This window comes from Artibeus jamaicensis, unplaced genomic scaffold (assembly GCF_021234435.1).
Source record: "Artibeus jamaicensis isolate MK-2021 breed Jamaican fruit bat unplaced genomic scaffold, CSHL_Jam_final contig_1127, whole genome shotgun sequence".
Lineage (NCBI taxonomy): Eukaryota > Metazoa > Chordata > Mammalia > Chiroptera > Phyllostomidae > Artibeus > Artibeus jamaicensis.
Genome location: NW_026521219.1, coordinates 4,088,697 through 4,101,399, shown reverse-complemented (window position 1 = coordinate 4,101,399; position 12,703 = coordinate 4,088,697). Strand labels below are relative to the sequence as shown.

The 12,703-nt window shown below is 35.3% G+C and overlaps 1 protein-coding gene across 8 annotated transcripts in view; it reads right to left on the bottom strand.

The window, feature by feature from the left end:
- Window positions 1–12,703, bottom strand: part of MYO6 (myosin VI) — a 160,534-nt gene that overhangs the window by 11,536 nt on the left and 136,295 nt on the right. For 5 of the 8 annotated variants that reach the window (XM_037132998.2, XM_037133001.2, XM_037133003.2 and 2 more), the window contains exons 25-30: window positions 11,775–11,925; window positions 10,024–10,232; window positions 6,517–6,595; window positions 5,257–5,417; window positions 3,153–3,179; window positions 2,556–2,585 (exon numbers count right to left, since the gene is read on the bottom strand). In XM_037132998.2, the coding sequence (XP_036988893.2) occupies window positions 2,556–2,585; window positions 3,153–3,179; window positions 5,257–5,417; window positions 6,517–6,595; window positions 10,024–10,232; window positions 11,775–11,925 (657 nt within the window). The remainder of the gene's footprint in view (window positions 1–2,555; window positions 2,586–3,152; window positions 3,180–5,256; window positions 5,418–6,516; window positions 6,596–10,023; window positions 10,233–11,774; window positions 11,926–12,703) is intronic. The other 3 variants (XM_037133002.2, XM_037133004.2, XM_037133005.2) reach the window with 1 other exon arrangement.

Here is a 12,703-nt window from a genome sequence, read left to right as displayed (position 1 = left end):
ATGATCTACTTTCCACTGCCAAAATTTAAGTAAGTGTGATGTATTCAAAGTTCTAAAATCCTAAATCAGAGCATATTCCTTTTTAAAAAGTTCAAATGCATCAAGTACTTAAATATAATGGTCAGAAGTGTTCTGACCTTTCAAGGACAAACATTTTCCAAAGGCAAAAACCTTATCTTTTATTACCCCTAAGAATGGAACTTTCTTGATATTTGTTAAAGTCTGTGAAATGGAATTAATGTTTCATCATATTCCTCAACACTTTAACTTCATTATTTTATTTTCCTGTCCTTTGCTGTCTTCCTTTATAATCAATCATTTTTTTTTACTCATTCTATTCATCACACTCTGGTAGACCTCAAAATCTAACAAACCGGTAAAAACCAAAAGCAAACAAGACAGGTGTGTTTGCTTCAGGGCACAGATTCCTGGAGGCCGGCCCTGGGCCCGGATGCACTGATAAAGCAGACTCCTGCAGCCTCCCTCCCTGAGAGGAGCCCTGGCTGAGGTCAGGTACTGACAGATCCAGCCAAGCAAGCAGTCAGAGAAGAGGCAACCTCTCACACTGATGATCAAGGATAAAACCCACAAATATCACCTACAGAAAATTACTTATTGAACAATTTATTGATCTCTCTTTAGGCTAGTCAGAATTTCTAACTTTCAAACTCAGAACAACTTGGATGGATGACTATTTCTAATTCTCTTATGACCCTACCTCAAGGCTTCTTAGGAGCAAAGAACACCTCTGTTTTTACCACCTTTCTCTTAAAGCTCCCTCCATTTCTTTTTCCCACATCAGGTTTCAAGGGAATCAGAGCTCTTTTTACCACTGGGTCTGTTGACCACAGAAATTTCTTTGTATGATCCAACACATCACTGGATGTCAATCTCCACTGATTTAATATCTCACCTGACCCTATGTTACTGCTCTTGGTGCTATTCCAAATAAACTGATTAGAAATGGTTCCTGTATCCAGGTGCTTTTTTTCCCTTTTGATTTTCCCAAACTATAGGCAAATACTCACAATCTCACCTTAAACACCAGTTGCAGGGCTTAATTCATGCTCAAATGGTAACTATAAAGAAATTCTAACAGAGAGCCTATAGCATCTAGTCAGCAACATTTTCAAAATTCTGGGAGGTTAACGATGATGTTCTCTGCATGGCTGGCATTTGATGAAGTGAAGGGTCAGTCAGTGATGCCAAGTGTCCTGCACAAGGAAGAGCTGCCCTATGCCCCTTGTGACTTTAACATGTCACTACACAGCCCTGGCCAGGTGGCTCAGCTGGTTGGACTATTGTCCCATACACAAAAAGGTTGTGGGGTTGATCCCTGGTCAGGACACATACTCAGGCTGCAGGTTCAATCCCCACTTGGGGTGCACATGGGAAGCAGCAGATTGATGTTTCTCACATCTCTCCCCCTCTGTCAAAAATCAATAAATATATCCTCAGGCAAGAATATTTTTAAAATATGTCCACCAGACATATTAAGATGAAATGCACATATACGTAAATAATTTTACATGTAAAAGAACCTTTTCTTTGCCTGGTTTTAATATTCACGATAATTTGTGTAAGAATTTGCCTACTGCATATTGTAGAGGAGATGGTACTTAATCTTCACAAAAGATTGTTCACACTCTCATGGCATTTACTTGACTGATGAAACACATAAATTTGCATCTGGGGCTGTTGCATTCATGGTGATTCTCTGTATAGACACAAACACTGGAGTCCCTGATTATGCTTTCTATAATTGTGACCAAGTACTTTCCTATTAAAATAAACATTGTCTTATTATAAATCACCGTGTGTTTACTTCTCTTTTACATGAGCTCTTTGGAGAGAATTATTTATACAAGTTGCACTATCTATAAAACATCTGTTATTGGTACTGGTGTTTGAGAAAGTTGAGAACCATCGCTATAAACATCACAGTTGGGGTCTAAAAACTATTAAATTTAGACTTTACATATATTCCAAAATTTTATATCTATTATATAAAAATAATATATAAAAATAAAGCAAAGATGTATTCTATGTGTACATCCCAAATGTTACTTAGATTCTCCCTCTGTGGAGAAATTTTCATAACAAAAAGATACACTGGAACCAAATTAGCATTATATATGTAAGTTCTAATAAGGAGCTATTTTAGATATTTGTAGAATAAACTATTATATACACTGAAAACTAAACTATCTGCTATGACTCAAATACTTTATTTATTCTTACTTATACCCCCACATCTGCTTCTATGAAGACATTAAGTAATGAAGCTAAAAACACATAAAACAAAATGGGTGTTTAAACAAGGTTAGAAAACACAATGAAGGAAACCAAATCACAAACTACTGTGACTGAGCACCAAACAAGAGCACTAGACATTTTTCCCACGCAAAAAAAAAAGTTATCTTATTTTTTTTAATAAAAGGAAATAATGTAAAATTCACTTCAATGAGGAAACTATTTCTCCTAAAAAGTATCCATGACCTATTAAAAAGAAGGTTATATGACTAAGTCAAGTTTTAAAAAGGAAAATGACATACGGTGTCATTTTGGGTCTTGCTCCATCAATTCTGTGAAAAGAATACATTGTAGTTAATATCATAACCAATTCTGAATTATGAAATTATGAAAATCTGAATTGTGCCAAATTTGTTTCAGTGACTTTACTGATTTAAAAAACTATGTAATCTTTAGTTAATCTATGTGTGAGATGACTACAAATTTTAATGTTTTAAAATCTTCATTAGAAATGACTAAGAGAATTAAAGGCATTCATTGAAAATTAGTATGCAAATATTAGTATACATCTAGATTACAAAAGTCCTACATGGTGAGGTTTGCTTGTATGTTTTTAACAGGATCTGGACACTAATTTATAATTTTAGGTACAGGCATACCTTGTTTTATTGTGCTTTACTTTATTATGCTTTACAAATTCTGTGCTTTTCACAAATTGAAGGCAACCCTCCACTAGCAAAAAGATTACGATTGGCGTTATTGCCATGATTTGGAAACAAACACGCAATATCTTCAAGGTATGCCTGCTATGTGAAATCAACTTTGCACCAAGGATCATACGTGTAATTGATTTAGATCATATTTTCAAGTGTATTACACATGTGAAAAACAGTTCTTACTTAGATGTTACTGGATGGGAACCCGAGCTGGGAAAGTAACGTGACATCGTTTACTGCAGCAGAATCTGTCTACGTGTATTTTTTTATACATCACAGAACCAAAGAAAAACATTTTCATGCTATATATTAAGGTCAGGGTTAGAAAGTTCTTACTCATAAATTGCTAGAATTCAGTACTAGCAAAGGTAAAGTAAATATTCAAAAACATTTAGCTTAGCCCACAGAGTGAGATAAAATTATCAAATGTGGAAATCTGTACAGAACACCACCCATAACAAATTGCTAATGCTTCTAGGACAAGTATAAAATAACCAGGAGGCTCAGCAGAGAAGGAGCTCATAGTTCCTGGGGGTCAATGAGAGCTTCCTGGAAGAGGGTTCACAGAAAAGGCTTCGGTGGGGATTCCAGAGGCGGGCAGCCTCTCTAGGCCTGTGCCACAGCAGAACTGAAATGAACTCTTCCTCCTTTCAAGTTATAACTGCTTGAATACCTCCTAAGTACTTAGCAGTGGTCCCATTACCTAATTAATTCTGCTTAACTTAAATCACAGGTAAGTTGTCATTTACGTTTAAGGTCCTAAATGGTCCACCCTTTCTCTGAGACCAATCACTTTGGAAGAAGTGCACCTCTCTGAAGATGGGAAGCACCCACTATTTCATACATATTATATGGAATGGCACTGGATATAGCTTAATATTTCAAATGCTCACACATAAAGCTTGGCCATGAATACCAATAATGACTACATTAATGCGTCCTTAAGAAATGATTCTCGGCCATACTAAAGGCAGCTCTGTCCAGTGTAGGACATCCGCAAACATCAGGGGTGGCAGCTGTAAGAGCCTGGTTTGTTTAGGAGCCTGGCCAACCCACGAGTCAGCTACACAGACTCCCCGCCGTTCCAGTGCAGCACAGGTGGGAGGCACAGAACAGCAGCTCAGCTAAGGCAGAGCTACAAAAGCCAGAGATGGGAGGAAATATTTTAATTATGGTAAATGTTAGTAAATAGCCCAAATATTGAATTCAAATGCAAGAGCCATAAATTATTATCATACCTGGGCCTGCTAAGCCATTTCAGTTTATTTCAATATACATTCGTACACAATTCAGGCCCCAGGGTTGGCCTGAACTCCCCAATATAATCGCTTACTAGAAAAGGCATGAAGGCAACTTAACATACCATTTTCCTTCCCTACCATGTTTTCAGCTAAATAAAATCTAAGCACCACCTTGTAAAACGAACCAAAATTTTCCTTTTACAAGGAAATAGCAACATCTACTGGTTGTTGCTACTTTAACTTTATTTTGTTGTAAACAGTGCTCTAACATTCTGAAAAGCATGGTCAGACACATCTATGTGCCTCACAATATATATAGAATGTACATATCTACATACATGGGAACTCACAAACTAGTTTTGCTCTGTTTTTACAAATAATTGAAGTATCTAAAGTTTCTACATTCTAAATGTAAAATGAATCTGTATATTGATGCTTCCTGATACTTTTAATAAGAACTTCCATACTCTAAAAACTATGGTATTTAGAGATAATTCAGAAACCATAGGAACCAAAATATTTCAATGTGATTAACCTCCTTTCTTGGAAAAGGAAATCTATTCATTCTGAAACACAGGGTATGTGTGTAAAACTTCTCATCTCAGATGTTAGGATACAAATAGTTTTTAATTTTCATTAGGAAAAATAAATTCCTACCTCAAATATATTAAATTGGATTATACTATATTGAATGATTTCCATTACAGTATTTTATGGCAGGTATTTAGAAATTAGCTATCTACCCTTTATGCAATGCTCATTGACTATTCCAGACTAAAAGTTGAGGTGTTCTGTTTTCTTAAAGTACTCATGAGCTGAAATACCAATTTTGTTTTCTAACAGTTTAAGAATTTGATAAAATAAACTGTTTCATTCACTTGGGTATAAAAATGAATTCAAATAAGTTTTAAATTATTTAGTTTACTTAAAATACATCAGGACTAAGGAATAGAATTGTCTCCTATACCTTTCGGGCTGACATAAAAGGCACACAGGTAAAGTAAGAAGAGAGAACGCTGCACCCCACCCAGCAGCCGGCCCAGTACCTCCGGAGCGCCAGGTCAGCCTGGGCCTCGTCACTGATGAGCTCTGCTTCACTCTGCGCGATCCTCAGGGCCAGCTCCCGGTCCCGGCGCTCCTGCTCCAGAACGGCTTGCTGCTGGGACTCCTCTTCCCGCTGTCGGGCCAGCTGCTCCTCGACTTCAGCCTACCAAGGACAGAAAGCATTTCACCAAGGTGTCTCCATATGTTCACTTGATCACACCCATTACTACTTAAAATTGTTCTAGACAAGTTCCTCACTAAGGAATATACCTTGTTTAACCAGAAATTTCATCAGTCTCTAGTCTCTTCTATGTTATGATTTATACTTGCTCTTTCCAAACCCAAGAGAAACCACAGTTCCACCTTCTGTAACTATCAATGTCCCAGATATCACATGAGTATCCCAGGGATCACATTAACACCAACACAAGACAAGCAGATGTCAGGAATTTAAAGTGTTCATTGTGCTCAGGATAAATGAATAAAGCCAAGAAACTCAAATACATGATCAATTAATTATTCTCAGACATAGATTTTTTAAAAATGAGGACCAGGAGAGAATCTTATTATAACCCATTACTACTAGTATCTACAAAGCTATAAAATAATGTTTTATAGCCCTGGCTGGTGTAGCTCAGTGGATTGAGTGTGGGCCTGTGAACCAAACAACCGCAGTTCGATTTCCAGTCAGGGCACATGCCTAGGTTGTAGGCCAGTTTCCAGCAGGGAATGCATGAGAGGCAACCATTCATTGATATTTCTCTCCCTCTCTCCTTCCCTTCCCCTCTAAAGAAAAATAAATAAAAACTGTTTAAAAGTAATGTTTTATAATTTATTTAATTGAAGTATATTCTAAAATGATGTTTTAAGTAAATGTTCATCTGACTTTACCCTAGGTATAATAATTGCACCAAACTACTATTTATTGAACTGAGCACTGTTCGAAATGCTTTAACATGTGTTAACTTGTGTGATGCTCACAACCATTATTTACCCCCAGTCCACAGAGAGAAAACTGTGGCCCACAGTCACTCACTGCTGCTTGTGCAATGTCATAATTTCTGTCAGTGACACAGTGCTGTCACTTCCCTAACTCCAAAGTCCCTTCCCATAACAATTTCAGAAACTACTTTTTCATCTCTGGAATAAAACAATGGCAGCTTACCTAGCAAATCAAGATATTACGTTCAATTCTTTTGTTTTATAATTTTGTAGATTCTGTTTTGATAGAAATTCGGTTCACCTATCTCATCAGTACATACCTGAATACGTTTTTCCTCATCTTCCCTTTTCTTTCTCTCTTCTTCTTCTTGTTTTCTCTTTGCTTCCATCTCAAGTTTCCTAACAAAAAATAGAAAACTCTTCAAAAATTTAATATAAAATAAGGAATCTTTCAGAAGGCAATTTAACTATTCATAAACAAAGGATACAGGATGGGACTTACATTAACCTCCTGGCCACATACATATCAACTCATTTTTTTAAAAAATAAAATCTAACTCTATTGACAATAATCTTTGAAACAAAACAAATACAATTGTATTGCATAACCTTTAATATCTTTAGATTAACTTGGTTATAAAGCTAGTTGTGAAGTACTGATGACATGTGCTTTCCTGTACTCTTTTTCTCCAATTAAGCAACTTTATGTTTCTTGTGTCTATCAGATTATGCCAACCTTTCAAAATGTTACCAGTTTTAAAACCACAGGAAAGTTGAAGTGCCCTTTTACTACTTATTAAATAACACACAAGTCACTGCTTTTTAAAAAATGTTGATTAAAATGCCAAAGCTTAAAGACAAAGAAAGGATCTTAAAAACAGTAAGAGAGAAGCAGTTAGTGACCAGAAAGGGAGCTTACTACTTCCTTTCAAGGGAGCTCCCATAAGACTGCCAGCCAATTTCTCAACAGAAACTTTGCAGGCAAGAAGGGATTAGAAAGAAATATTAAAACTGATGATAAGCAAAGACCTATAATCAAGATTACCAAGCAAAGCTATCATTTAGAATGGAAGGATAAAGTGCTTCCCAGACAAGGAAAAGCTAAAGGAGTGCATCACCACCAAACCAGCATTATGTGAAATGTTAAAGGATCTTCTTTCAGAAGACAAAAAAAGATCAAAAAATGATAATAATGCATGTCAACAAGTGAATCTAAAAAACAATAAATGAACAAGTGGAACAAAAAAAGACTCATAGGTAACAGAGAAAGTTTTGATGGTTGCCAGATGGGAGGGGGTTGGAGGGATGAGTAAAAATGGTGAAGGGACTAAGAAGTACAACCACTTAGTAATTTATATAATGTACAATCACTGGGGTGTACACCTGAAACTAATATAATAATTTATATAAACTGTAATTAAAAATAAAAAATGATTGGAAGAAATATAATAAAGATTAAATCAGCCCTAGCTGGTGTGGCTCAGTGCATTGAGTGCCAGCCTGCGAATCAAAGGGTCGCTGATTTGATACCCAGTCAGGACATATGCCTGGGATGTGGGCCAGGACCCCAGCTAGGGGACATGTGAGAGGCAACCACACATTGATGTTTCTCTTCCTCTCCTTCTCCCTCCCTTCCCTTCCCTAAAATAAATAAATAAAATCTTAAAAAACAAAGATTAAATCAAAGAATAAAAATGATTAAAAAAAGAAGAAATCCTCAGGTGTAAGAATCTAACCAAAATTCAGATTATAGTTAAAACCATTTCATTTTTATAAAATAAGCTTTTCTCCAGTTTCAAACTTATTCTAAAATTAGTCATAAGCTAATTTTGGTCAAGAACGAACCATATCTACAATGATGTTGTACCATATAGCCCTGGTGTGTAATAAGCTATACCATCTAGGTATAGATGTAAATTCACTCTATGATGTTCTCACAGTGATGAAACCAGCTAATGACAAATTTCTCAGAACATATCTCCCTCATTACGCAGCACGTGACTGTGGTATTTTCAAATAGTAATAACTATTTAGGGAGTTCTGGCCAAGATGGAGGCATAGGAAGAAACCCTTCACTTCCTCACACAACCAAAAGGAGTATAACAACCAATCTAAAATCAATAAACAACCAGAAGTGCCAGAAAATCAAACTGAATGAAACTCTAAAAACCATGAAATTAAACAGTCGAACAGACCAACCAGACCAGTGAGGCCACCCATGGAGAGAAACCACGGGGAGGCTGTGGGGCAGGACAGGCTGTGTGGGAGGGACTGACTTAAGGGAAAACTGAGACTCAGAGCTGGCTGTGGACCATGGTAGTGGTTGCCAAGGTGGGAGAAACTCCTAGACTCAAAGGAGAGTTCATTGAAAAGTGGGTTAGAGAAAGCAGGGGAGGTACACTGTCCCTCTCTGACCCCTCCCCCACAGGCAGCCCTGCAGCAGCAAGGAGGGTTGCCCTGCCTGGGTGACTACTTAAGGCCCCGCCCCCTTACAACTTAAGAGGGGCCCCAAACAAAGAAATGTGGCCCAAGTGAAAGAACAGAGCAAAGCCTCAGAAAGAGCGCTAAGTGATGAGGAGATAGCCAACCTATCTGATGGAGAATTTGAAGCCCTGGTAATCAAAATGCTCACAGAACTGACTGAACTTGGTCAAAAAATGAAGGAACAAATGAAAGATACCCAAAATGAAATAAAGCAAGATATCCAAGGAACCAAGAGTAACAGGAAGAAAACCAGGACTCAAAACAACAATTTGGAACAAATGGAAGAAACAAACATTCAATCAGAACAGAATGAAGAAAGAATTCAAAAAAATGAGGATAAACTTTTGAACCTCTGGGACAACTTTAAGCATTCCAATATCCAAATTATAGGGGTGCCAGAAGGAGAACGACAACAGCAAGAAACTGAAAACTTATTTGAACAAATAGTGAAGAAAAACTTCCCCAATCTGATGAAGGAAATAACTTTCAGGAAGTCCAAGAAGCCCAGAGAGTCCCAAGGAAGTTGCATCTAAAGAGGAAAACACCAAGGCACATCATCATCACTAAGTTACCCACGATTAAAGACAAAGAGACAATCGTAAAAGCAGCAAGAGGGAAGGAAAGTTACCTACAAAGAAGTGCCCAGAAGGCTATCAGCTGATTTCTCAAAAGAAACCTTACAAGCAAGAAGGGGCTGGAAAGAAGTATTTGAAGTCATGAAAGGCAAGGACCTACATCCAAGATTGCTCTATCCAGCAAAGCTTTCATTTAGAATGGAAGGGCAGATAAAGTGATTCCCAGATAAGGTCAAGTTAAAAGAGTTTATCATCACCAAGCCCTTATTATAAGAAATATTAAAGGATCTTATATAAGATAAAAAATATGAATGGTAAAATGACAACAAACTCACAACTATCAACAAATGAACCTATAAAAATAAAAGAAAGAACAACAACAAAAACAAAAACTAAGCAAACAACTAGAACAGGAATAGTATAAGAGAAATGGACATGACATGGAGGATTTTCAGTGGGGAAGGGGAAGAGAGGAATAGGAGGGAAAAGTACAGGGAAGAAGAAGCATAATTGGTAGGCATTAAATAGACGGGGAGAGGTAAAAAATGGTATAGGAAACAGAGAACTCAAAGAATTTATATGTACAACCCATGGACATGAACTAAGGGGGCACAGAGTGAAGGGGGTAAAGGGGGGAAATTGTAATAGCATAATCAATAAAATATACTTAAAATAAAATAAAATGACTATTTAAAATAAGAATATTTATCAACAAGAATGCACTGTCCTGTTTCCTTCTAATTCGAAACAACAATATAAATGACTTACATCCGTCTTTCCTCCTCTTCCTTTCTTCGACGCTGTTCATCTTCTTCACGTCTTTTTCTTTCTTTTTCCATTTCTTCTTGAATACGCCTCAGCCTTTCGGCTTCCTCTTCTTGCTGTTTCTTTTTCTGTAAAGCACTGAGGAGTGCCTCTGAGCTTTTAACTAGTGCATCATATTCTTTCTGTATCTGTTCCCTTGTCATCATAGTGGACTTTAAAAAATAATAAACAGGGACTTAAAAAGTTATCTCTTCTTTTGAACAACAATGTGAACACTTGAACACTATGAATCACACATTTCAAAATGATTAAGATAGTAAATTTAATGTTATCTCCCTTTATCACCATAAAAAAACCCAATATGTACATATATAGCAAAAACTAGAAAAGTTGGTAAGCAATAAGCCCATTATCTTTATTAAACTATTTGTACACTTAAAAGTTATCTTTGCATACAAATATCTACATCTATTTTCCATTAATCAAGTAATCAAATACCTAAGGAGGTTCTGTAGACAAAGTAAAATACTGTAGTTAAAAAAATAGTTTCAAAGAAATAATTAGTTCATTTTGCTAGTGTGTACTACTTTTTATAATAATGTTCAGACTATTATTTAAGAAATATTTAAGAAATTATTAAATACATCCAACATTGTTGGATGATTTTCCCAAGTGAGTATTCAAAAACTGTGGCTTGGTTGGTTTTAATTAACACCACATAAACAGGGATGGATCTTAACAGACTTGCAAAATCAACTAAACTTATCCAAAGCATTTTCATTCTCTAATCTTTCTCCATTCTATCTGAAACTGAACACTATCTATGTAAAATATCTGCAGGAACTATGACAAAAGGCTCATTTGAAGTTATTATATACCATATAATTGCACTGACTTGTTAAAGTTGATGAGAAAAACATTAAGACCATATAATAAAACAGAAAAAAATAGAAGAAACAGACAAAATGTAATTACAAGCATATAAAAAAATTATCAATCCCACTGGTAAATAAATAAAAATTAATAGAAAAAAGAGGCCCCTTTTTTCTACAAAATTTGGGAGAGGATTAATGCTATTTTCATAACAGTTAACTAACTTATGATAGAGCTTATATGGAGATAATTATAGAAACAAAGCATATGGCATAATAATAGGGACAAAATTAAATGAACATTAGGATAAGAACTATGCAACAACATGTGCACGTAAAGTAAGACAGGAAAAGGAACATACAACAGTAAAACAGTTACATGTGTTAGTCTTGAGAGTTTTTTGGTAATTTTCTCTAAATGTTCAATATTACATTTATCATTTAAAAATTAGTTTCTAAAAGTAGAAAAACATGAAATAAAATAATTTGCATTAATCCTTTTTCAGTAATGATTATGCAAAAGCATACAAAATGAGTATTCAGATACTATTTAAAATAGTAAATAGTAAACTAAATACAGTAATATTTCAGTAACAATAAACAATAAATAGTATTTTAGTTACTATTTTTGGAGGAAAAAAATCTTTCCTAGTAACCAATGGAAGTATGATAACTTTTCAAATCTTTTTTGCTATAAAAATTTTTAAACCTAGAGTAGAGAGTATATTATAATGAACATCACTGGTCATCACTGGGACTCAACATTGTAACACTCTGTATCCTTAAAAAATAAGAACATTTTCCTATACAATTTCAACACCAATAATAAATGATAATAAATTACTTTAAAAAGTGATAGTCATTCGGGTTAAAATTACATACCTTAATTTTGGCCATTAAAGCATCAATGGAAATTTCAAGATCCTTGACCTGTTTACTCATCTCTGGTTTTCCTTCTTTCAGGGCACTCACTACTTCATTAAACTTATCCAGTCGTTTTTTCAGGGTGCCCACCTTAACTAGGCCATCAATGCTGTAAAGACAACACTGCATCAGTTTACTTTCACCACTTACAGCTATGGAGGTTCACTTTCCATTTGAATAAAATGCTGAACATATTGTTTAAAAAGATATTTTACTTCTGTTTTCATATTGTTCATCATTCTCTTTTTTAGATAATTTGTTGAGGGTAAAAAAAATAATCAAATATGGGTGTGAAGGACACAGCTGTCTGTCAAGAAGATTTAAGCCTTCTATCTTTACACTGAAAAACTGGAGAATTCAAATTAAAGAAAAACCTAAGAGTTATCTAGTCTCTTTTAAAGGTGTTAAAGATTAACAGTTATTCAGACTAAGTTTAAAGAGTATCAATTAATAATAAAAGCACATGAGAATTTAATACTAAATTTACAGTGAGACAATTCCTACACATAATTCAAAAATTATGGTCAAAACATTAATGAGATGTTTTTAAAAACAGTATCAATATATAGGAATTCAGTAGATTTTTGTACATTGATTTTGTATCCTGCAATTTTACTGTTCCTTGCTTATTGTTAGTTTTCTGGCAGGGTCTTTAGGGTTCTCTATATACAGAATCATGCCATCTGCTATGGCACTTTCACTTCATTCTCAATTTGGATACTTTTTATTTCTTTCTCTTGCCTGGCTGCTCTGGCTAGGACTTCCAGAACTATTCTGAATTAGAGTGGTGAAAGTGAATATCCTTATCTTCCTGATTTTAGAGGAAAAGCTTTCAGTTTTCACTGAGTATGAGTATGGTATAAGCTGAGGATCTGTCATACACGTCT